This window comes from Labrus bergylta, chromosome 9 (genome assembly GCF_963930695.1).
Source record: "Labrus bergylta chromosome 9, fLabBer1.1, whole genome shotgun sequence".
Classification (NCBI taxonomy): domain Eukaryota; kingdom Metazoa; phylum Chordata; class Actinopteri; order Labriformes; family Labridae; genus Labrus; species Labrus bergylta.
The window spans coordinates 16,163,857-16,189,454 of NC_089203.1; the positions used below are offsets into that span (position 1 = coordinate 16,163,857).

The 25,598-nt window shown below is 42.1% G+C and overlaps 6 protein-coding genes and 1 pseudogene across 39 annotated transcripts in view; all 7 read right to left on the minus strand.

Moving 5' to 3' along the window:
- The window catches only part of LOC109979913 (protocadherin gamma-A11-like), a 312,688-nt gene that overhangs the window by 83,455 nt on the left and 203,635 nt on the right, over positions 1 to 25,598 (minus strand). The window lies entirely within an intron of this gene.
- Positions 155 to 2,960, minus strand: LOC109978544 (protocadherin beta-16-like). Its single transcript, XM_065958678.1, has one exon. It carries the CDS (start codon positions 2,618 to 2,620, stop codon positions 170 to 172), a length of 2,451 nt encoding a protein of 816 aa, XP_065814750.1. The 5' UTR covers positions 2,621 to 2,960; the 3' UTR covers positions 155 to 169.
- LOC109978545 (protocadherin beta-16-like) lies at positions 3,278 to 6,012 on the minus strand. The gene has a single exon (XM_020627880.2). It carries the CDS (start codon positions 5,759 to 5,761, stop codon positions 3,293 to 3,295), a length of 2,469 nt encoding a protein of 822 aa, XP_020483536.2. The 5' UTR covers positions 5,762 to 6,012; the 3' UTR covers positions 3,278 to 3,292.
- On the minus strand, positions 7,271 to 10,623 carry LOC109978546 (protocadherin beta-16-like). Its single transcript, XM_020627881.3, has one exon. It carries the CDS (start codon positions 10,617 to 10,619, stop codon positions 8,205 to 8,207), a length of 2,415 nt encoding a protein of 804 aa, XP_020483537.2. The 5' UTR covers positions 10,620 to 10,623; the 3' UTR covers positions 7,271 to 8,204.
- LOC109979198 (uncharacterized) lies at positions 11,217 to 17,571 on the minus strand. The gene is made up of 2 exons (XM_065959031.1): positions 14,769 to 17,571; positions 11,217 to 13,657 (listed from the first exon to the last, which is right to left on the minus strand). Exons 1-2 carry the CDS (start codon positions 17,151 to 17,153, stop codon positions 11,243 to 11,245), a joined length of 4,800 nt encoding a protein of 1,599 aa, XP_065815103.1. The 5' UTR covers positions 17,154 to 17,571; the 3' UTR covers positions 11,217 to 11,242.
- On the minus strand, positions 17,733 to 21,272 carry LOC136179941 (protocadherin gamma-A2-like). The gene has a single exon (XM_065958693.1). The coding sequence runs from the start codon at positions 20,835 to 20,837 to the stop codon at positions 18,444 to 18,446; it is 2,394 nt and encodes a 797-aa protein (XP_065814765.1). The 5' UTR covers positions 20,838 to 21,272; the 3' UTR covers positions 17,733 to 18,443.
- Positions 22,104 to 24,924, minus strand: LOC109979200 (protocadherin gamma-A11 pseudogene; annotated as a pseudogene).

A 25,598-nucleotide genomic window follows, 5' to 3' on the forward strand; every position in this document is an offset into this window, starting at 1 on the left:
AACAGCTTCAACAAGGTTGCAATGTTGGGTGTCGCTGTCTATGGTGCTGAATGAATATGTTGAACCCTTTCCTAACCTTCTCAGCCATGTCAATATTATACTTCTGGATCTATGCTGAAAGACTCAACACTAATGAATGCATGTACCAATATCATCACTTTGAATTGCATTATATGACAGATTTAAAATGTTGCAGTTTCCTAACCTCTAGAGGAGAATCTGGTTCATCCAGGATGCTCTTCTCACTCTGTATCCTCTGCATGGTCCCTGTAGAACTGGGGTCCATTATCAGCACGTTCTGACTACCAGCTCCGCCGAACTTACAGTCACTCTTTCTGGAGTCAGTCGTCCTGCACACCTCGTAATTGTACACGTGCTGGAGAGTCCCTGTGCCCAAAGTGTCTGAGTAACGTGGTGGATAATATGGAATCACAGGGAGGTTGGAGTGAAACAGGGTGCGAGACTGTCTCCATCTGTAGATTTTCACTGATATAATAACCACTACACACGTGATGAAGAGGAAGGACACTACAGCCAAAGCCAGCACTAAGTAAAAAGTCAGGTTGTCATTGTACTCCTTGTCGTGTGTAAAGTCAGTGAACTCAGACAGCACTTCAGGGAAGCTGTCCGCCACCGCCACGTTAACAATGACTGCAGCTGAACGAGACGGCTGCCCGTTGTCCTCCACTATAACAGTCAGTCTTTGTTTCACAGCATCTTTATCATTCACTTGGCGGATAGTTCTGATTTCTCCATTCTGTAAGCCCACTTCAAACAGCGCCCTGTCTGTGGCTTTCTGCAATTTATACGAGAGCCAGGCATTCTGTCCAGAGTCCACATCAACAGCCACCACTTTAGTCACCAGGTAGCCCACATCTGCTGCACGAGGCACCATCTCAGCCACCACTGATCCACCAGTCTGGACTGGGTACAGGACCTGAGGGGGGTTGTCGTTCTGGTCCTGGATCACTATTTTCACTGTCACGTTGCTGCTGAGTGGAGGGGAGCCTCCATCCTGCGCTTTGACGCGGAACTGGAAGTCTTTGATCTGCTCGTAGTCAAAAGATCGCACTGCATGGATGACTCCACTATCAGCACTGACGGAAACATATGAGGAGACTGGCACTCCGTTTACAGAGGAGTCCTCCAGGATATAAGAAACACGGGCATTCTGGTTCCAGTCAGCGTCTCTGGCATTCACTGTGAATATAGAGAGGCCTGGTGTGTTGTTTTCTACAATGTAGGCCTCATATGAGCTCCTCTCAAAGACAGGCGCGTTGTCATTCACATCAGAGATCTGTAAGGTGAGAGTGACGCTGCTGGAGAGAGAGGGCACTCCCTCATCAGAACACGTCACTGTGATGTTATACTCAGAGGCTACCTCTCTGTCTATATCACCGTCTGTTACTAAGCTTAAGAACTTTTTCGACGTCGTTTTCATCAGAAATGGCATGTTTTCTTTAATATTGCAAGTGACTTTGCCGTTTTCTCCAGAGTCGGGGTCTTGAACATTAAATATAGTTACCACAGTTCCTGACTTAGAATTTTCTGATATTGAATTAGTTTTAGACATGATATTAATGGACGGCTGATTATCGTTCGTATCGGTCACCTCGACAACAATCTTACATGAATCTGTCAGTCCTCCATCGTCACTAGCTTGTACGTGTATTTCATAATGACTCGTCTTTTCATAATCCAGATTTCCGTATAAAGATACCAAACCATTTTCTGCGTCTATTCGAAACAAAGAAGGTACATCATCCAATGTGTTTGTAATTGAATATGACACTTTACCATTTATTCCTTGATCTGCATCTACAGCACTTACTGTACATAAAATTGTGCCCTTTGGAGCGGTCTCCGTTATAGTGACTTTGTATACTTCCTGAGTAAATACTGGGGCATTGTCATTTGCATCTAGCACTGAAATTTCTACTCGCATTGTTCCCGACAGCTGAGGATCACCGCCATCAGTGGCTGTCAGAATTAACGAGAGATGCTCTTGCGCCTCTCTGTCCAGATGTTTTTGTAAAACCATCTCCACCTTTTTACTCCCGTCTTGCTGATTATTGAGCTTTAGTTGGAAGTGGTCTGTAGGCTTTAGAGTATAGCCCTGCAACCCGTTCACACCAACATCCAGATCCATAGCTCTCTCTAACACAAATTTTGCTCCAATCACAGCCGACTCACTGATCCTGAATTTCATCTCTTCCTTTTTGAAGCTGGGTGCATTGTCGTTAATATCATTAATTTCTACTGTAACTGTGTAGAATTCAATCGGGTCTTCGAGTGTGATTTGAAGATGTAAAGCGCAAGGTGTTGTCTGCCCGCACAGCGTCTCTCTGTCGATTCTCTCTTTCACAAGAAGGACTCCTCGGTCTTTATTTAGCTCGATGTATTCGGCATTATCTTCTGTATATATGCGAGCTTTACCTGACTTTAACCTTTTCACGTCCAGCCCTAAATCATGCGCTATTTTACCAACTACAGAGCCTTTAGCCATCTCCTCAGGAATTGAATAGCTGACTTGGCCGAGCACGAAGCCGAGACATCGGGCCAACATGAACAACAGTACTTGCCGTCTCATTGTTCTGACTGAAGACGGTTCCTGCACCATGAAAACAAAAGAACTCCCAATGCAGTCAGTCTGAAGGTAGATCACAAAAAAATATCCGCATTTAAAGAATAAAATGAGAAGATATGTCCAACAAAACAAATCCAGTCAGAGCTCCTTTCGAGCTCGCACTATGTATACTGTCTTCCTCGGTTTTTTGTACAACATATGAAGGCGGATGGGAAGGGCATAGAGAGAAAAAATAACATCTACTTTAACTGCAACACGCTTGCCAACAGCGACGCTTTGAGTTGAAAATACATATTACAAGTAAAGTGTAAAATAACCATTGCAGTGCAAAGTCCCACACGTGTAATCAAACTGAACAAAAAATAGAGAAAAGTTTGCCAATGAATTATCATGCTGATATGTTTTTAGGATATATAAAATAAATATTTACTTAAGTCCTTCAGCAACATCTATAATGCTACAATTATAATAGACCAATCTGGATTGTTGTTTCTATTAGTAAGAATTCATAAAAAAGTTACAAAGATTTACACTTGAACACCTTCAATAAGGTTGCAATGTTGGGTGTCGCTGTCTATGGTGCTGAATGAATATGTTGGACCCTTTCCTAACCTTCTCAGCCATGTCAATATGGTACTTTTGGATCTATGCTGAAAGACTCAACACTAATGAATGCATGTACCAATATCATCACTTTGAATTGCATTACATGACAGATTTAAAATGTTGCAGTTTCCTAACCTCTAGAGGAGAGTCTGGTTCATCCAGGATGCTCTTCTCACTCTGTATCCTCTGCATGGTCCCTGTAGAACTGGGGTCCATTATCAACACGTTCTGACTACCAGCTCCGCCGAACTTACAGTCACTCTTTCTGGAGTCAGTCGTCCTGCACACCTCGTAATTGTACACGTGCTGGAGAGTCCCTGTGCCCAAAGTGTCTGAGTAACGTGGTGGATAATATGGAATCACAGGGAGGTTGGAGTGAAACAGGGTGCGAGACTGTCTCCATCTGTAGATTTTCACTGATATAATAACCACTACACACGTGATGAAGAGGAAGGACACTACAGCCAAAGCCAGCACTAAGTAAAAAGTCAGGTTGTCATTGTACTCCTTGTCGTGTGTAAAGTCAGTGAACTCAGACAGCACTTCAGGGAAGCTGTCCGCCACCGCCACGTTAACAATGACTGCAGCTGAACGAGACGGCTGCCCGTTGTCCTCCACTATAACAGTCAGTCTTTGTTTCACAGCATCTTTATCATTCACTTGGCGGATAGTTCTGATTTCTCCATTCTGTAAGCCCACTTCAAACAGCGCCCTGTCTGTGGCTTTCTGTAGTTTATACGAGAGCCAGGCATTCTGTCCAGAGTCCACATCAACAGCCACCACTTTAGTCACCAGGTAGCCCACATCTGCTGCACGAGGCACCATCTCAGCCACCACTGATCCACCAGTCTGGACTGGGTACAGGACCTGAGGGGGGTTGTCGTTCTGGTCCTGGATCATTATTTTCACTGTCACGTTGCTGCTGAGTGGAGGGGAGCCTCCATCCTGCGCTTTGACGCGGAAGTGGAAGTCTTTGATCTGCTCGTAGTCAAAAGAGCGCACTGCATGGATGACTCCACTATCAGCACTGACTGAAACATATGAGGAGACTGGCACTCCATTAACAGAGGAGTCCTCCAGGATGTAAGAAACACGGGCATTCTGGTTCCAGTCAGCGTCTCTGGCTTTCACTGTGAATATAGAGAGGCTTGGTGTGTTGTTTTCTACAATGTAGGCCTCATATGAGCTCCTCTCAAAGACAGGCGCGTTGTCATTCACATCAGAGATCTGTAAGGTGAGAGTGACGCTGCTGGAGAGAGAGGGCACTCCCTCATCAGCGCACATCACTGTGATGTTATACTCAGAGGCTCTCTCTCTGTCTAAATCACTGTCTGTTACTAAGCTAAAGAACTTATTTGACGTCGTTTTCATCAGAAATGGCACGTGGTCTTCGATATTACAAGTAACTTTTCCATTTTCACCGGAGTCAGGATCTTCAACATTAAATATAGTCACGACTGTTCCTGATATTGAATTTTCTGATATTGAATTAGTTTTAGACATGATATTGATAGACGGCTGATTATCGTTTGTATCGGTCACCTCGACCACTATCTTACATGAATCTGTCAGTCCTCCATCGTCACTAGCTTGGACGTGTATTTCATAATGGCTCGTCTTTTCGTAGTCCAGTTTTCTGGATAAAGTTACCAAACCATTTTCTTCGTCGATTTGAAACAAAGAAGGTACATCATCCAATGTGTTTGTAATTGAATATGACACTTTACCATTTGAACCTTGATCTGCATCTACAGCACTCACTGTACATAAAATTGTGCCCTTTGGAGCGGTCTCCGTTATAGTGACTTTGTACACTTCCTGAGTAAATACTGGGGCATTGTCATTTGCATCTAGCACTGAAATTTCTACTCGCATTGTTCCCGACAGCTGAGGATCACCGCCATCAGTGGCTGTCAGAATTAACGAGAGATGCTCTTGCGCCTCTCTGTCCAGATGTTTTTGTAAAACCATCTCCACCTTTTTACTCCCGTCTTGCTGATTTTGGAGCTTTAAATTGAAATTGTCTGTAGGCTTTAGAGTATAACCCTGCAACCCGTTCACACCGACATCCAGATCCATAGCTCTCTCTAACACAAATTTTGCTCCAATCACAGCCGACTCACTGATCCTGAATTTCATCTCTTCCTTTTTGAAGCTGGGTGCATTGTCGTTAATATCATTAATTTCTACTGTAACTGTGTAGAATTCAATCGGGTCTTCGAGTGTGATTTGAAGATGTAAAGCGCAAGGTGTTGTCTGCCCGAACAGCGTCTCTCTGTCGATTCTCTCTTTCACAAGCAGGATACCTTTGTCCTTATTTAGCTCGACGTATTCCTTGTTGTCTCCTGTATATATGCGAGCTTTACCTGACTTTAATCTTTTCACGTCCAGCCCTAAATCCTGAGCTATGTTACCGACCAAAGAACCTTTCGACATTTCCTCGGGAATAGAATAGGTGACCTGACCGAACACGGAGCTCAGAGAAACAATCGAGAAAAACAACAGTACTTGCCGTCTCATTGTTCTGTCCAACATTTTATCTTTGAGAAATAGGGTAGACGAAAACATAAACTGTAATCCAAAACGTTATAGTCTCTCTATTACAATGTATCCTCTAAAAAAAAAGTAATCCACACTTTAACTGGTTTTAATCCGAAACCAATCTCAGCGCCAAATTCTCCCGGTGTCTGCAACGACGGTTGTGTGCCGAATGACTGTCTCTTTCTCTGTTAAAGATATCAAATAATGTGGGGAAGCTCTACACTGGTCAACAGCGGCCCTGAGAGTCCAAACACTTGCACTGCAGGAAACTAAACATTGCAGGAAGGGGCTAAATATGAAGAATGAAATATGGTTTAAAGAAATTAAAAAACAAATTAAGCAAGGACTCTGAATAATAAATTACTCATTTATCAAAAAGACAGAAGACTAATAATTACATATTCAAGAGAGGAATACTGGGAGTTTAGTTGTTAAAGAACTTAAGTACATAGTTTCATTATTAAATAATGTAGCAGGGTTGGAAATAAAAAAAAAAATCTCTTTTTGAAGTTGATCAGAATAAGATTAATCCTAAAAAATATATCTTGTACATAAATGCTAATTCATTGGTTGATGTAAAAATTAAATACAAAATAAAGGCAGATCAAATTGTTTTCTGAATTTGTTATGCTGTTTAAGGGATATTAGATGCAAAATCTGTCATTACAAGTGTAACAAAGTTTCATTTTCCATGATAAATGACTACTTTGGCACTTCAGATGATAAACTGAACACTGGAAATAAACATCCCACAGACAGCTCTTTAAATGTATTATGCAGCTCAATGTCTTTGTTAGTCATTATAGTTCTCAATGAACTGGCCAGCAAAAATCTGACAGGTTGGGCAACTTTAAAATAATTACATGGAGCAGTATTTTTCCACAGAGGTGAGGAAGTTCATGACTTATCGGCATATTAGCAGCACATGATTATTGCTATCTGTTATCCACCACTTGATTTATATATTATAAATGGAAAATTGAAATTCAAGCTTCCATATTAACAAACACTAACTGACTATTTCCTATTTACCCTCCACAAATTTAAAGTCTATCCTCCTGCGAAAAATTCAATATTATATCTATATATTTTAAATCCCACTGCTCCAAGCCACTACAAAAAGTATTTCTTTAGATGAAGTCTCATCAGGTATTCATGCAGACTATCTAATTCCATCTTAATGAAACATATATGTTAACATAGTACATCCGGACTGCAAGGCCAGTATTTCAAGCAGAAAATCAGGACAAGTTATTTTAATTTATCGCAATGGTTTTACCTTTGTTAATGACTAAAAGGCGCAAAACAAGAGCTTGATAATGCAGACAACACACAATTCAGCAAACATGGCCAGTAAGGATAATGCTGTACCGTCACCAAAGACGATACTTTCAATCACATTATGTACAACAAAAGTGCAGCCAGTTCAATCTCATGCTAGAAGGTGTTTGTGAATTACAGGATTTCCTAAATAGCCCTACCAGAAGTAGATTGGTCTATATTTGTGCTGGTCATCTTAAAACTCCAAAATCAAAACTTCCCACACTATTCAACAGATGCCATTATGATTATTTACTGAACAAAACACTGAGGCGAGGTAAAGGATAAAACGAAACTGTGAAAACAACTTAAAAATACAAAGGTTTAGCAGCGGAAAACCAATACAGATGTCAGGAGAGTTTTTTTTGACTGTTGTGCAAAATATGTCTCCTTATGCCAAGAGATTCTAAGACCATCAAAATATGTATTATTTAAAAGAAAGGCAGAAAAGGGGGCAGGGATTTTCTGGAAAGAGATACAATAAACATGTTTTTTGGGGTCTTCTCCTCTCATACTGACTTGTGTCAATAGTTTTCCTCTCTGAAAAATGTTGTCAAGACTCCAGTGCTACATTTACAATTATATTGATCAATTTTGGCAAGACCCTCAGTGTTCAACGTGACAGCATTACAGGATCAACACATGAAAGTAAATCAATGCACAGTGTAAAAAATGTATATTCATATAGCAGATAATATGAATTGTAATCACTGCAACCAAACTACAGAAATCTGACTGTTACAAACTGGGTATTCTGTTATGCATTTCAGCCAATAAATATGAGTTTCACTGATAGGTAATGACTTGTTTTACTAAAAAATGAATGTCGGTCAGTAACCACTCTGAAGCTGTAAAATACACACAAATATAAGTTTAAGGTTGAAGCAGCGTGGCTTTGAAAAAAGGAGAAAATCATGTGGTTCAGTTTGTAGTCAGGACAACTAGAAGCAGGATTAAAAAAAACAATAAAAAGGGCTAGTTTATAAGTTATTGCTTTTTATATAAAGTACAGTAGTTTCGGAGATAGAAATAAAATAGATTTTATCGTATTATGTTGATATTAGTGTATAATATGTGTTACAGTATGGCTCTGGGCTACAAAAATTCCCAGGATGATGTGCAGTTAAACTTTATACATGAAGAGTCGTCATTAAAGGTGCAAGACCACATGACATCCCATGACACTGACCTCTAGAGGAGAATCTGGTTCATCCAGGATGCTCTTCTCACTCTGTATCCTCTGCATGGTCCCTGTAGAACTGGGGTCCATTATCAACACGTTCTGACTACCAGCTCTGCCGAACTTACAGTCACTCTTTCTGGAGTCAGTCGTCCTGCACACCTCGTAATTGTACACGTGCTGGAGAGTCCCTGTGCCCAAAGTGTCTGAGTAACGTGGTGGATAATATGGAATCACAGGGAGGTTGGAGTGAAACAGGGTGCGAGACTGTCTCCATCTGTAGATTTTCACTGATATAATAACCACCACACACGTGATGAAGAGGAAGGACACTACAGCCAAAGCCAGCACTAAGTAAAAAGTCAGGTTGTCATTGTACTCCTTGTCGTGTGTAAAGTCAGTGAACTCAGACAGCACTTCAGGGAAGCTGTCCGCCACCGCCACGTTAACAATGACTGCAGCTGAACGAGACGGCTGCCCGTTGTCCTCCACTATAACAGTCAGTCTTTGTTTCACAGCATCTTTATCATTCACTTGGCGGATAGTTCTGATTTCTCCATTCTGTAAGCCCACTTCAAACAGCGCCCTGTCTGTGGCTTTCTGCAGTTTATAGGAGAGCCAGGCATTCTGTCCAGAGTCCACATCAACAGCCACCACTTTAGTCACCAGGTAGCCCACATCTGCTGCACGAGGCACCATCTCAGCCACCACTGATCCACCAGTCTGGACTGGGTACAGGACCTGAGGGGGGTTGTCGTTCTGGTCCTGGATCACTATTTTCACTGTCACGTTGCTGCTGAGTGGAGGGGAGCCTCCATCCTGCGCTTTGACGCGGAACTGGAAGTCTTTGATCTGCTCGTAGTCAATAGAGCGAACTGCATGGATGACTCCACTATCAGCACTGACGGAAACATATGAGGAGACTGGCACTCCGTTAACAGAGGAGTCCTCCAGGATGTACGAAACACGGGCATTCTGGTTCCAGTCAGCGTCTCTGGCTTTCACTGTGAATATAGAGAGGCCTGGTGTGTTGTTTTCTACAATGCAGGCCTCATATGAGCTCCTCTCAAAGACAGGCGCGTTGTCATTTACATCAGAGATCTGTAAGGTGAGAGTGACGCTGCTGGAGAGAGAGGGCACTCCCTCATCAGAACACGTCACTGTGATGTTATAGTGAGAAGCGACCTCTCTGTCTAAATCACTGTCTGATACCAAACTATAGAAATCATGAGAGGAAGTTGAGATAGTAAATGGTATATTGCCATTTATTCTGCAGTTCACCTGGCCATTAATACTGGAATCTGGGTCAAGGGCACTAAACATGGCTATTACTGTATCTTGAGGAGAGCTTTCTGGGATTGAATCAGATTTAGAAAGTATACTGATTACAGGCTCATTGTCATTTATGTCAATTACATCAACAATGATCTTACTGGAATCAGAAAGACCTCCACTGTCTGTAGCCTCAATATCAATTTGGTAATTCTTGGCTTTTTCATAGTCAATTGCCCCAACTAATATTACATCACCGTTTTCATTAATTGTGAATATGTCAGACAGGCTGTCCATTGCAGTTGAAACTGAATAAGAAACTTCCCCGTTTGATCCTTTGTCCGCATCAGATGCACTCACTCTTGTCAATGTTGTCCCTTTCTCGGAATTTTCCGCAATGGCTGCCTTGTAAACAGACTGCATAAAAACAGGAGCATTGTCGTTTACATCCAGCACGGTCACAAAAATCTTTACTGTACCAGACATCTGAGGTTCCCCTCCGTCAACAGCTGTTAACAACAACGATATCTGCTCCTCTTTCTCTCTATCTAACGGCTTGTGTAATACCATTTCGACTTTTTTATTACCATCTGCCTGACTTTGTATTTTCAGAACAAAATTATCGGTAGGCTTCAGGCTGTAATTTTTCAGCCCATTTACGCCTATATCTGAATCTACCGCCCTTTCCAACACAAATTTAGATCCCGTTATAGCGGATTCGCTAATTTCAAAACGTTTCTCGTTATTTTTAAAACTGGGGATGTTGTCGTTGATGTCTGTTATCTCTACAGTTATTCGAAAAAGCTCCATTGGGTTTTCTAAAATAATCTGCAAATGTAAAGCACAAGGCGTCATCTGTCTACAGAGAGACTCTCTGTCGATTCTCTCTTTCACGAGAAGGACTCCCCTTTCTCTACTCAGCTCGATGTATTCCGCACTGTCACCAGTAAATATGCGAGCTTTACCTGACTTAAGTCTTTTTACGTCTAAACCAAGATCCCGTGCTAGGTTGCCCACAACAGAACCCTTTGGCATTTCTTCCGGTATAGAGTAGCTCACTTGGCCAAGAACGGAACCGAGAGAGAAGATGAAAAGCAATACTTGCCGTCTCATTGTTCTACCCGCTGATAACGTTACGCCAACAATACGGAGTAAAAACCCTTTTCACAGCGAATAAAACCTCCTAGTGAATTCGAAAAGATGAAGGAAAACTGATACTATCCATGAAATTGGAAAAACAGTCTATAAGCCCGTGGTGTCAATCTGAAAGCGAACCACTCGGTGAACAGTGCTGTCTCCCCTTCTCTTTCTCTGAAATAACGACATCACATGGGAGGAACAGCTTTAAATCCACTCTGCAACTGCAACTCGTTGACCAACAGCGGCCCATGGAGTTGAAAATGTGAAATTGCAAGAAAAAGCTGACCTTACTCAAGTTGAAAGAGTTGAAGGTAAATGCATCAAATGAATGACCGGAAAAATTAAACAACAGCTGAAAGAGGATGCCACCTCTATCACGAAAACCAACGTATTAAAAATGTATACAATAACTGAGTAAGCAGCCAGAAAAACAACCAAATGTACATTATAACGACTCCACCACTAGACAAGGAGTATGGAGGAGAGAGGAACCGCAAGCATGACAATGTCTCTGTCCAAGGTGCTGAAATTCTGTTTGAAGCAAGTACACACACACACACTAAAAAAATGCAACAACAAGCAAGGGAAGATTAAAATCAAACCTCTAGAGGAGAGTCTGGTTCATCCAGGATGCTCTTCTCACTCTGTATCCTCTGCATGGTCCCTGTAGAACTGGGGTCCATTATCAACACGTTCTGACTACCAGCTCTGCCAAACTTACAGTCACTCTTTCTGGAGTCAGTCGTCCTGCACACCTCGTAATTGTACACGTGCTGGAGAGTCCCTGTGCCCAAAGTGTCTGAGTAACGTGGTGGATAATATGGAATCACAGGAAGGTTGGAGTGAAACAGGGTGCGAGACTGTCTCCATCTGTAGATTTTCACTGATATAATAACCACCACACACGTGATGAAGAGGAAGGACACTACAGCCAAAGCCAGCACTAAGTAAAAAGTCAGGTTGTCATTGTACTCCTTGTCGTGTGTAAAGTCAGTGAACTCAGACAGCACTTCAGGGAAGCTGTCCGCCACCGCCACGTTAACAATGACTGCAGCTGAACGAGACGGCTGCCCGTTGTCCTCCACTATAACAGTCAGTCTTTGTTTCACAGCATCTTTATCATTCACTTGACGGATAGTTCTGATTTCTCCATTCTGTAAGCCCACTTCAAACAGCGCCCTGTCTGTGGCTTTCTGCAGTTTATACGAGAGCCAGGCATTCTGTCCAGAGTCCACATCAACAGCCACCACTTTAGTCACCAGGTAGCCCACATCTGCTGCACGAGGCACCATCTCAGCCACCACTGATCCACCAGTCTGGACTGGGTACAGGACCTGAGGAGGGTTGTCGTTCTGGTCCTGGATCATTATTTTCACTGTCACGTTGCTGCTGAGTGGAGGGGAGCCTCCATCCTGCGCTTTGACGCGGAACTGGAAGTCTTTGATCTGCTCGTAGTCAAAAGATCGCACTGCATGGATGACTCCACTATCAGCACTGACGGAAACATATGAGGAGACTGGTACTCCGTTAATAGAGGAGTCCTCCAGGATGTAAGAAACACGGGCATTCTGGTTCCAGTCAGCGTCTCTGGCTTTCACTGTGAATATAGAGAGGCTTGGTGTGTTGTTTTCTACAATGTAGGCCTCATATGAGCTCCTCTCAAAGACAGGCGCGTTGTCATTTACATCAGAGATCTGTAAGGTGAGAGTGACGCTGCTGGAGAGAGAGGGCACTCCCTCATCAGAACAAGTCACTGTGATGTTATACTGAGGGGCTCTCTCTCTGTCTAAATCACTGTCTGTCACTAAACTATAGAAATTATTTGTGGATGTTTTTAAAGCGAAGGGTAAATTTTCATTTATAAAACATTGCACTTTTCCGTTTTCTCCTGAGTCCTTGTCCTCGATGTTAATCATTGTAACAACGGTATTAAGTTTGGCATCCTCTGAAATAACAGTTGACTTCGACATTATATTAATTTCAGGCTTGTTGTCATTTACATCCTGAACATCGACAATTAACTTACATGAGTCTGTGAGCCCTCCGTCATCACTTGCAAGCAAATTTATCTGATAGTTTCGCGATTCTTCAAAGTCAATATTTCCAATTACAGTAACTTCGCCATTTTCCTCATTTACCTGAAACACTTTCCTGATATCATCTAAGCTATTTGTAATAGAATATGTTATTTTACCGTTTGAGCCTTGATCTGCATCTGAGGCTGTAACAGTGGCAACAACGGTGCCTTTAGGTGAATTTTCAGTAACTGTAGCCTTGTATGTTGGCTGTGTAAAAACAGGGGCATTATCATTAGCGTCTAAAACTGTGATAACAATAAGCATTGTTCCTGACATCTGCGGCTCTCCTCCATCTACAGCAGTCAAGACGAGAGATATCTGCTCCTGTTTCTCCCTGTCCAAAGGCTTCTGTAGCACCATCTCTACGTTTTTATTACCGTCAGCGTTGTTGTGCAGTTTTAGAGCAAAATTATCAGTCGGTTTTAACTCGTAGTGTTTAAGATCGTTGATTCCTACATCAAGATCCACAGCTCTTTTAAGCACGAATTTAGCTCCAATCACTGCGGATTCGAGAATTTTAAATTTCATCTCATCCTTTTCAAAGGCTGGTGAATTATCGTTGATATCTGTGATCTGGACAGTAACACTGTAAAATTCCATTGGATTCTCTAAAATAATCTGGAAATGCAAAGCACACGGCGTCGTCTGTCTGCAGAGCGCCTCTCTGTCGATTCTCTGTTTAACAAGGAGGACTCCTCTCTCTCTGTTCAGCTCCATGTATTCGTCGCTGTCTCTGGTATAAATCCGAGCCTTACCGGATGCCAGACGTTTCGTTTCCAAACCCAAATCTTGTGCAATGTTACCGACTAAAGATCCTCTGGACATTTCCTCCGGAATAGTGTAGCTGACTTGTCCCAACACTGATCCGACGGAGAGGAGACAGAAAAACAGCAGAACTTGCCCTGTCATTGTTCTGCCGAAACGTTTCCGTATGATTCAGTGTCGTATCCCGTTAGTCTGATATCGATTCCAGTTATGAACGCTAACTAGTCCCTTTTCCCCAACAAAAGCGGATAAAGACTGAAATTTCACGTCTTCTTTCAAAATATCCTGCACGAATATGGTAGTGGTTCTTTCTCGTCGAGCTCTTTCTTCATTATGTAGATGAACAATGGGAGGTGCTGCTCCAACCTTACTGTCAGCCGTTCACATTCTGGTCAACAGCGGCCCTAAGAGTTCACAGTATAAAACTGCAGAAAACCAACTCAGATGACTCTTTGTTCAGAACTCTTGCTTACAACATGTCTAAAGTTTAAAAAAAGCGATTTGAATTTTATTTGAAATATGACGTTGAATAATTTGAATGTTTTGTAATACTATTTAGGCATTTTTGCAGTCATTTTAATACAAGATATGTATGGAATGACAAATTAATGTACGTATCTTTTAGTATTTAAAATGATCACACAAAATGATCAAGTTCGTCCAAAAGTCAAGTAACTCAACTGTTATTGTACTTTGAGGAGAAAGAAATTGTAAAAATGGCTATCAGTGATGACAGGTGAAAGGAGCTGATAAAGTAACTGTCTCTCTCCAAGGTCCTGAAAATATATACTGCTTACTGAAAAGAATCACTGCACAAGTCCTCTCAACAAAACACGAAATGATGTTCGAAAATAGAGCAAAATTTAATAGACTGATGCCCCCAGAAAATACCTATACCTGTCACGAAGACATATGTAAACTTATTATTCTACTGAGAACTCTGGTTCAACATGAGTGACCAACGCACGACAGAGTCAGTGTTTGAGTGCTGCAGGCAATACAGATAACCAGCTGCACGTCCACACACAAACCAAAGTCACAAAAAAACCATGGTAGAACATTGCTGTATATCAGGGATGTTAAATTAAGCAATGAACCCAGACATGAAATCAATGTAGAAAACTGTTTAAATAACACTACTGAATAGATGGTTAAGGATAACAATGGGGTGATGATCAAATCTTGACATGCTGCATCCATTATACCAAAACCTCGGTGTTTGAGATTTAAATTATGGAAAAGGTAAAGGTGCAGAAAAACAATCTTAAATCAGTCTGACCTCTAGAGGAGAGTCTGGTTCATCCAGGATGCTCTTCTCACTCTGTATCCTCTGCATGGTCCCTGTACAACTGGGGTCCATTATCAGCACGTTCTGACTACCAGCTCCGCCGAACTTACAGTCACTCTTTCTGGAGTCAGTCGTCCTGCACACCTCGTAATTGTACACGTGCTGGAGAGTCCCTGTGCCCAAAGTGTCTGAGTAACGTGGTGGATAATATGGAATCACAGGGAGGTTGGAGTGAAACAGGGTGCGAGACTGTCTCCATCTGTAGATTTTCACTGATATAATAACCACCACACACGTGATGAAGAGGAAGGACACTACAGCCAAAGCCAGCACTAAGTAAAAAGTCAGGTTGTCATTATACTCCTTGTCGTGTGTAAAGTCAGTGAACTCAGACAGCACTTCAGGGAAGCTGTCCGCCACCGCCACGTTAACAATGACTGCAGCTGAACGAGACGGCTGCCCGTTGTCCTCCACTATAACAGTCAGTCTTTGTTTCACAGCATCTTTATCATTCACTTGGCGGATAGTTCTGATTTCTCCATTCTGTAAGCCCACTTCAAACAGCGCCCTGTCTGTGGCTTTCTGCAGTTTATAAGAGAGCCAGGCATTCTGTCCAGAGTCCACATCAACAGCCACCACTTTAGTCACCAGGTAGCCCACATCTGCTGCACGAGGCACCATCTCAGCCACCACTGATCCACCAGTCTGGACTGGGTACAGGACCTGAGGGGGGTTGTCGTTCTGGTCCTGGATCACTATTTTCACTGTCACGTTGCTACTGAGTGGAGGGGAGCCTCCATCCTGCGCTTTGACGCGGAATTGAAAGTCTTTGATCTGCTCGTAGTCAAAAGAGCGCACTGCATGGATGACTCCACTATCAGCACTGACGGAAACATATGAGGAGACTGGCACTCCGTTAATAGAGAAGTCCTCCAGGATATAAGAAACACGGGCATTCTGGTTCCAATCATCGTCTCTGGCTTTCACTGTGAATATAGAGAGGCCTGGTGTGTTGTTTTCTACAATGTAGGCCTCATATGAGCTCCTCTCAAAGACAGGCGCGTTGTCATTTACATCAGAGATCTGTAAGGTGAGAGTGACGCTGCTGGAGAGAGAGGGCACTCCCTCATCAGAACACGTCACTGTGATGTTATACTGAGGGGATCTCTCTCTGTCTAAATCACTGTCTGTCACTAAACTATAGAAATTATTTGTGGATGTTTTTAAAGCGAAGGGTAAATTTTCATTTATAAAACATTGCACTTTTCCGTTTTCTCCTGAGTCCTTGTCCTCGATGTTAATCATTGTAACAACGGTATTAAGTTTGGCATCCTCTGAAATAACAGTTGACTTCGACATTATATTAATTTCAGGCTTGTTGTCATTTACATCCTGAACATCGACAATTAACTTGCAAGAGTCTGTGAGCCCTCCGTCATCACTTGCAAGTACATTAATTTGAAAACTTTTCGATCTTTCGAAGTCAATATTTCCAATCAAAGTTACTTTACCATGTTCTTGGTCAATGTGAAATAGCATCTTAATGTCATCAAATTTATTTGTAATAGAATACGTTATTTTGCCGTTTGAGCCTTGATCTGCATCTGAGGCTGTAACAGTGGCAACAACGGTGCCTTTAGGTGAATTTTCAGTAACTGTAGCCTTGTATGTTGGCTGTGTAAAAACAGGGGCATTATCATTAGCGTCTAAAACTGTGATAACAATAAGCATTGTTCCTGACATCTGAGGCTCTCCTCCATCTACAGCCGTCAAGACCAGAGATATCTGCTCCTGTTTCTCCCTGTCTAAAGGCTTCTGTAGCACCATCTCTACGTTTTTATTACCGTCAGCGTTATTGTGCAGTTTTAGAGCAAAATTATCAGTCGGTTTTAACTCGTACCTTTGCAGATCATTAATCCCAACATCAAGATCTTCAGCTCTTTCCAGTACAAATTTAGCCCCGAGTATAGCCGATTCGCTTATTTTAAATTTCATCTCACTTCCTTCAAATGTAGGTGCATTATCGTTGATATCTGTGATCTGGACAGTAACACTGTAAAATTCCATTGGATTCTCTAAAATAATCTGGAAATGCAAAGCACACGGCGTCGTCTGTCTGCAGAGCGCCTCTCTGTCGATTCTCTGTTTAACAAGGAGGACTCCTCTCTCTCTGTTCAGCTCCATGTATTCGTCACTGTCTCTGGTATAAATCCGAGCCTTACCAGATGCCAGACGTTTCGTTTCCAAACCCAAATCGTGTGCGATGTTACCGACTAAAGATCCTTTCGCCATTTCCTCCGGAATAGTGTAGCTGACTTGCCCAAATACAGAGCCAAAGGAAACGAGAGAGATAAACAACAGCGCCAGTCCTTCCATTGTTCTATCCCAGTATCTTCGCCAAGGTGTTCCACAGACAGGCTATGTAATCCGTAAACTGAATTCCACTTCAGTGTCAAAAATGCAACTCTGTAATGTAATCCTTTCGTGGAAAGACGTGTCTCAGATCGTCGTTTTTGTAAATAGAGATTCTACATAACCCGAATGTCTGCACTTTCCTGTCGTGTTCGCTTCATTATTGTGATGTCACATGGGAGGACCTGCTACAACCCACCCTCAGCTGTGCACACTCTGGCCAACAGCGGCCCTAAGAGTCCGTAATGCAAAACTACAGAGAGAGGCAACATCATTTAATTTCTCCAGCATAGTCACTGCAAGTAAATATAAATGAAATGAAGAAATAAAGGGCCATATGAATGCTGTTAACCTCTTCACAAACCGTGAGTAAACACCTAGAAATAATTTGTTGTCAACTTTCCCTTTTGATTTATTCTTCAACTGTAATCACGTGGACAAGAAGACACAAATCATAATCAAGATATAGCAGCCAATACAAAAAATAATTTCCTAATTTAATTAAGTAATTACAAAACAATGTGTAAAAACTATATTCACACTGTATTTAAAGAAAATAACATTTGGACAGAGAGGATAAGTCTGAGTGTACATATGTCGCTGACCGTGGTGCTGAATTGAGAACTGTCTGGACTGCATTCATAAAGTCACATTTCTCATTACCTATTGCAGAAAGAATAACTTATAATGCAAAAAAAATAATGTTTGTAGATATAAAAGCTTATGTTGAAAAATCAATGAACAATCGCTGTCTGTGCTCAACCTACACGAATAGAAAAATTAGAAAAAAATGTAAAACCAAATCATTCCGTTTGGTTTCAATCAAATACCAAACAGAAGTCTCACTCCAGAGTTTTTTTACTGACTCAAAGCAGCGAAACAAGCCTACATTAGGAATCATTACGTAGAAATGTGATACAAGATAACTATGACGTACGAGGGTCAAAAAATAAACACGTTTAAAATAATCATACCCAATAAATGAAGATTAAAAGCCACAACGGTTGTTGTTACACACTCTTAAATACAAACTTGTATAAGGCTGACTTCAAATTGAATAACAAGTCCCCGTGATGAGAAAGGCAAAAGGTTAAAGAAATGTGCGAAGGAAACTACATAACAGTCGACAATTGATTTTGAAATTGGTGGGTGGGATGCTATCCATGGTGCTGAAAAAGACTGGGTAGCGCAATACATATAGATGAAAATGTAATTAGGCTACATAAGAGAGAAAAAGGAACATGGTAGCATTCCTTAACTGACCTCTAGAGGAGAGTCTGGTTCATCCAGGATGCTCTTCTCACTCTGTATCCTCTGCATGGTCCCTGTACAACTGGGGTCCATTATCAGCACGTTCTGACTACCAGCTCCGCCGAACTTACAGTCACTCTTTCTGGAGTCAGTCGTCCTGCACACCTCGTAATTGTACACGTGCTGGAGAGTCCCTGTGCCCAAAGTGTCTGAGTAACGTGGTGGATAATATGGAATCACAGGGAGGTTGGAGTGAAACAGGGTGCGAGACTGTCTCCATCTGTAGATTTTCACTGATATAATAACCACTACACACGTGATGAAGAGGAAGGACACTACAGCCAAAGCCAGCACTAAGTAAAAAGTCAGGTTGTCATTGTACTCCTTGTCGTGTGTAAAGTCAGTGAACTCAGACAGCACTTCAGGGAAGCTGTCCGCCACCGCCACGTTAACAATGACTGCAGCTGAACGAGACGGCTGCCCGTTGTCCTCCACTATAACAGTCAGTCTTTGTTTCACAGCATCTTTATCATTCACTTGGCGGATAGTTCTGATTTCTCCATTCTGTAAGCCCACTTCAAACAACGCCCTGTCTGTGGCTTTCTGCAGTTTATACGAGAGCCAGGCATTCTGTCCAGAGTCCACATCAACAGCCACCACTTTAGTCACCAGGTAGCCCACATCTGCTGCACGAGGCACCATCTCAGCCACCACTGATCCACCAGTCTGGACTGGGTACAGGACCTGAGGGGGGTTGTCGTTCTGGTCCTGGATCACTATTTTCACTGTCACGTTGCTGCTGAGTGGAGGGGAGCCTCCATCCTGCGCTTTGACGCGGAACTGAAAGTCTTTGATCTGCTCGTAGTCAAAAGAGCGCACTGCATGGATGACTCCACTATCAGCACTGACGGACACATATGAGGAGACTGGCACTCCGTTAACAGAGGAGTCCTCCAGGATGTAAGAAACACGGGCATTCTGGTTCCAGTCAGCGTCTCTGGCTTTCACTGTGAATATAGAGAGGCCTGGTGTGTTGTTTTCTACAATGTAGGCCTCATATGAGCTCCTCTCAAAGACAGGCGCGTTGTCATTTACATCAGAGATCTGTAAGGTGAGAGTGACGCTGCTGGAGAGAGAGGGCACTCCCTCATCAGAACACGTCACTGTGATGTTATACTGAGGGGCTCTCTCTCTGTCTAAATCACTGTCTGTCACTAAACTATAGAAATTATTCGTCGATGTTTTTAAAGTGAAGGGTAAATTTTCATTTATAAAACATTGCACTTTTCCGTTTTCTCCTGAGTCCTTGTCCTCGATGTTAATCATTGTAACGACGGTATTAAGTTTGGCATCCTCTGAAATAACAGTTGACTTTGACATTATATTAATTTCCGGCTTGTTGTCATTTACATCCTGAACATCGACAATTAACTTACAGGAGTCTGTGAGCCCTCCGTCATCACTTGCACGTACATTTATTTGAAAGCTTCTCGATTTTTCGAAGTCAATATTTCCAATCAAGGTTACTTCCCCATTTGCTTTGTTCATGTGAAAAGATTTCTTTATCTCATCAAATTTATTTGTAATAGAATACGTTACTTTTCCGTTCGAGCCTTGATCTGCATCTGAGGCTGTAACAGTGGCAACAACGGTGCCTTTAGGTGAATTTTCAGTAACTGTAGCCTTGTATGTTGGCTGTGTAAAAACAGGGGCATTATCGTTTACATCTAAAACTGTGATAACAATAAGCATTGTTCCTGACATCTGCAGCTCTCCTCCATCAACAGCCGTCAAGACGAGAGATATCTGGTCGCGTTTCTCCCTGTCCAAAGGTTTCTGTAGCACCATCTCTACGTTTTTATTACCGTCAGCGTTATTGTGTAGTTTTAGAGCAAAATTATCAGTCGGTTTTAACTCGTACCTTTGCAGATCATTAATCCCAACATCAAGATCTTCTGCTCTTTCCAGTACAAATTTAGCTCCAATCACTGCGGATTCGCTAATGTTAAATTTGATTTCACTTTCTTCGAACGTGGGTGCGTTATCGTTGATATCTGTGATCTGGACAGTAACACTGTAAAATTCCATTGGATTCTCTAAAATAATCTGGAAATGCAAAGCACACGGCGTCGTCTGTCTGCAGAGCGCCTCTCTGTCGATTCTCTGTTTAACAAGGAGGACTCCTCTCTCTCTGTTCAGCTCCATGTATTCGTCGCTGTCTCTGGTATAAATTCGAGCTTTACCTGACAACAGACGTTTCGTTTCCAAACCCAAATCTTGTGCAATGTTACCGACTAAAGATCCTTTCGCCATTTCCTCCGGAATAGTGTAGCTCACTTGCCCAAATACAGAGCCAAGGGAAACGAGAGAGATAAACAACAGCGCCAGTCCTTCCATTGTTCTATCCCAGTATCTTCGCCAAGGTGTTCCAAAGACAGGCTATGTAATCCGTAAACTGAATTCCACTTCAGTGTCAAAAATGCAACTCTGTAATGTAATCCTTTCGTGAAAAAGACGTGTCTCAGATCGTCGTTTTCGTAAGAAGAGGTTCTACATAACCCGAATGTCTGCACTTTCCTGTCGTGTTCGCTTCATTATTGTGATGTCACATGGGAGGACCTGCTACAACCCACCCTCAGCTGTGCACACTCTGGCCAACAGCGGCCCTAAGAGTCCGTAATGCAAAACTACAGAGAGAGGCAACATCATTTAATTTCTCCAGCATAGTCAATGCAAGTAAATATAAATGAAATGAAGAAATAAAGGGCCATATGAATGCTGTTAACCTCTTCACAAACCGTGAGTAAACACCTAGAAATAATTTGCTGTCAACTTTCCCTTTTGATTTATTCTTCAACTGTAATCACGTGGACAAGCAGACACAAATCATAATCAAGATTTAGCAGAAAATATACATTAATTAGAAAAGAATGTCCTAATTTAATTAAGTAATTACAAAACAATGTGTAAAAACTATATTCAAACTGCATTTAAAGAAAATAACACTTGGACAGAGAGGATGAGTCTGAGTGTACATATGTCGCTGACCGTGGTGCTGAATTGAGAACTGTCTGGACGGCTTTCATAAAGTGACATTTCTTATTACCTATTGCAAAATAATTAATTATAAAGTAAATATTGTTTGTACAAATAAAAGCTTATGTTAAAAATTCAGTGAACAATTGCTGTCTGTGCTCAACCTACACGAATAGAAACATTTAGAAAATGTAAAACCAAATCATTCCGTTTGGTTTCAATCAAATACCAACCAGAAGTCTCACTCCAGAGTTTTTTTTTTACTGAATCAAAGCAGGGAGGCCGATACAAGCCCAACTTAGGACTCATTACGTGGAAATCTGATAAAAGATAACTATAAGGTACAATGGCCAAAAAACCGCATTTAAAATAATCATAGCCAAAAAAGGAAGATTAAAAGCCATAACGGTTGTTTTACACACTCTAAAATACAAACTTGTATAAGGCTGACTTCAAATTGAATTACAAGTCCCCGTGATGAGAAAGGCAAAAGGTTAATGAAGGTGATTTTGAAATTGGTGGGTGGGATGCTATCCGTGGTGCTGAAAAAGACTGGGTAGCGCAATACATATAGATGAAAATGCAATTAGGCTTCATAAGAGAGAAATGGGAACATGGTAGCATTCCTTAACTGACCTCTAGAGGAGAGTCTGGTTCATCCAGGATGCTCTTCTCACTCTGTATCCTCTGCATGGTCCCTGTACAACTGGGGTCCATTATCAGCACGTTCTGACTACCAGCTCTGCCGAACTTACAGTCACTCTTTCTGGAGTCAGTCGTCCTGCACACCTCGTAATTGTACACGTGCTGGAGAGTCCCTGTGCCCAAAGTGTCTGAGTAACGTGGTGGATAATATGGAATCACAGGGAGGTTGGAGTGAAACAGGGTGCGAGACTGTCTCCATCTGTAGATTTTCACTGATATAATAACCACTACACACGTGATGAAGAGGAAGGACACTACAGCCAAAGCCAGCACTAAGTAAAAAGTCAGGTTGTCATTGTACTCCTTGTCGTGTGTAAAGTCAGTGAACTCAGACAGCACTTCAGGGAAGCTGTCCGCCACCGCCACGTTAACAATGACTGCAGCTGAACGAGACGGCTGCCCGTTGTCCTCCACTATAACAGTCAGTCTTTGTTTCACAGCATCTTTATCATTCACTTGGCGGATAGTTCTGATTTCTCCATTCTGTAAGCCCACTTCAAACAGCGCCCTGTCTGTGGCTTTCTGCAGTTTATACGAGAGCCAGGCATTCTGTCCAGAGTCCACATCAACAGCCACCACTTTAGTCACCAGGTAGCCCACATCTGCTGCACGAGGCACCATCTCAGCCACCACTGACCCACCAGTCTGGACTGGGTACAGGACCTGAGGGGGGTTGTCGTTCTGGTCCTGGATCACTATTCTTACTGTAGCCACCGAAGTCAGAGGAGGGGATCCAGCATCACGAGCTGTTACGTTGAATTCAAACCACTTGATTTGCTCAAAATCAAACGACCTCACTGCATGAATGACGCCACTTTCTGAATTTACTGACACTAGTGAAGACACAGCGACCCCATTAATCTCTTTCTCTTCCAGGAGGTAAGAAACACGAGCGTTTTGGCCCCAGTCTGCATCACTAGCACTGAGGGTGAAAACAGAAACTCCGGGAGGGTTGTTCTCAGGTACAGTCTTACTGTAGTCTGATTGATCAAACTTTGGTGGGCTGTCGTTCACGTCAGAAACTTTAACATTTATGGTCTTACTGCTCGACAGTGGCGGAGAGCCCTGGTCAGATACGGTGATTGTGATATTATACTCAGGAACACTTTCCCTGTCTAAGAAGTCTTCAGTTACAATCGTATAATATCCTGTTAATGACGACTCCATTTTGAATGGGATGTCAGAGTTAATGGAGCACTTGACGACACCGTTACCGTCAGAGTCTTCGTCATCCACGTTAACAACAGCTAGCGTTGTACCTGGAGGAGAGTCCTCGGATATCGAGTTTGAAAATGACATCATTTGTATTGTTGGGACGTTGTCGTTCTCGTCAATTATCTGAATAATAACTTTACACGTGTCTGTATATCCCCCGTGGTCACTGGCCTGGACGTTTAATTGATATGTTTGAGATTTTTCAAAATCCAGTTTACCTGCTACTTTAATCTCTCCAGATTTTACATTTACCTCAAAAAGCTGCTTCGCCTCTCTGGCAACATGAGCTATGGAGTAAGTTACCTCTCCATTTACACCTTTATCTGCGTCATTCGCACTGACAGTGGTCACCACTGTTCCTGCAGGAGAGTTCTCTCGGACATCTGCTTTATAAACAGGCTGACTACAGACTGGCGCATTATCATTAGCATCCAGCACACTGATGTGAATACGCACCGTCCCTGATCTGTGAGGCTCTCCTCCATCTGAAGCAAGCAGCACGAGAGAGTGAGTCTCCTCTTTCTCTCGGTCCAACGGGTTTTGCAAAACCATTTCGATGTAACTCCCTCCATCAGGCTGGTTCTGTACCTCCAATTTAAAATGATCAGAGGGTTTAAGTGTATATTTTTGAATATCATTAATACCAACATCGGGGTCATCTGCGCTCTCTAATGAGAAACGAGTGCCTGACGCAACACTCTCAACAATTTTCAAACTGATCTCATCCTTTGGGAACGACGGGCTGTTATCGTTTATGTCTACTACCTCCACTGTGACCCGATAAAGCTGGATTGGATTTTCTAAAATCAACTCGAAGCTGAAGCTACAGGGCGTCGTCTTTCCGCACAGTTCTTCTCGGTCTACTTGCTCTTTAATAACGAGGGAGCCTTTGTCCCGGTTTAAATCAACGTACTGTCGGCTTCCTTTCATAATAATACGAGCTTTTCCTGATATGAGCCTCGCCACATCCAGACCCAAGTCTCGAGCGATGTTTCCAACAAAAGACCCTTCTGCCTGCTCCTCCGGTATGGAGTACCGAGCCTGTCCACTCACTGAGCTCAGCATGAAAAGACAAAGAATGACAACCAGTGTTTGCCATGGGCCTCTGAGAGCGGTGATCCCAAGAAAAGACATCATAATCCAGAGGTAGAGATGAAGTAATTCCTTTCAATGAAAAACCGATGCAACCAAATCCAACAACTGAAGAGTTTAATGTATTTTCATCTCGAAATACCACGGTAAATGCTGCTATTTAAGCCACCTCGGACCATACCTTCTTCTCCCCGAGCAGAAAAACACAGATATGAACAGAAGGGGTGGACCGCAGCTATGCTCAGTGCGAAACTGAGTCAGTGATGTATCAACAGCGGCGCTCAGAGCCCATCCAAGGTAATGTAGGTGGTGGGCATATTCATAAAAAACCCCAATGTTCTGTGGAAAGCTAAAAAATCGTTTATCTTCTTACATTTCAAAACATAATAAAGGTTTAAAACAGGGAAGGCATAAACATAGGCCTATGTATTATTGTACACGGATCAAGTCATGTTCCACAACAGCATAGCAATTGTGAAATAATACTGAAATCAGGCAAGTCCATTTGATCTGAATATGTTTGAAAAACAACTGTTGCAGAACACTGACGAGAATCTACAGAATTAACTATGAATTAAACACAAGTAAAATGTTAACACAAAAAAAGTGCACACTAATAAAGAAAATGGGCAAAAAAAAGAGTAACAAGAAAAAGTATTTGGGGGACAATTTTGTATTTTTTTTTCATGATGACCAAAGAAATTAAGTTCTGAAAGATATTTTCTCTTGATTCAGATAATAAAGTTACCAATGTATACATTTTATAATTATAATATTTTTTAAAACCTATAGGCAAAATTGTAAAAGCTAATTAGACGTCCAGCATTTCTGTAACTAAAGTTGATAATTTTAGAATTTAGGGACACTTTTAGGAGAAGCAAGAGCTGGACAATAGACATCATTTTAGGTAGAGAATTGGAAGAACGTTTGGCGTATTTTTTACAATATTATGGGCTTTAGAATTAAAAAATATCCATTCAATTTAACAGAAAGCGTTAAAACATTTTAAGGTGAATCCTTCAACCGATTCAGCACCAGGACGAAAGTAATAGCTTTGCGCGTGTTCGAGCCACATGAGATATAAAGATGGATATCTGCAGAAAACGAGGT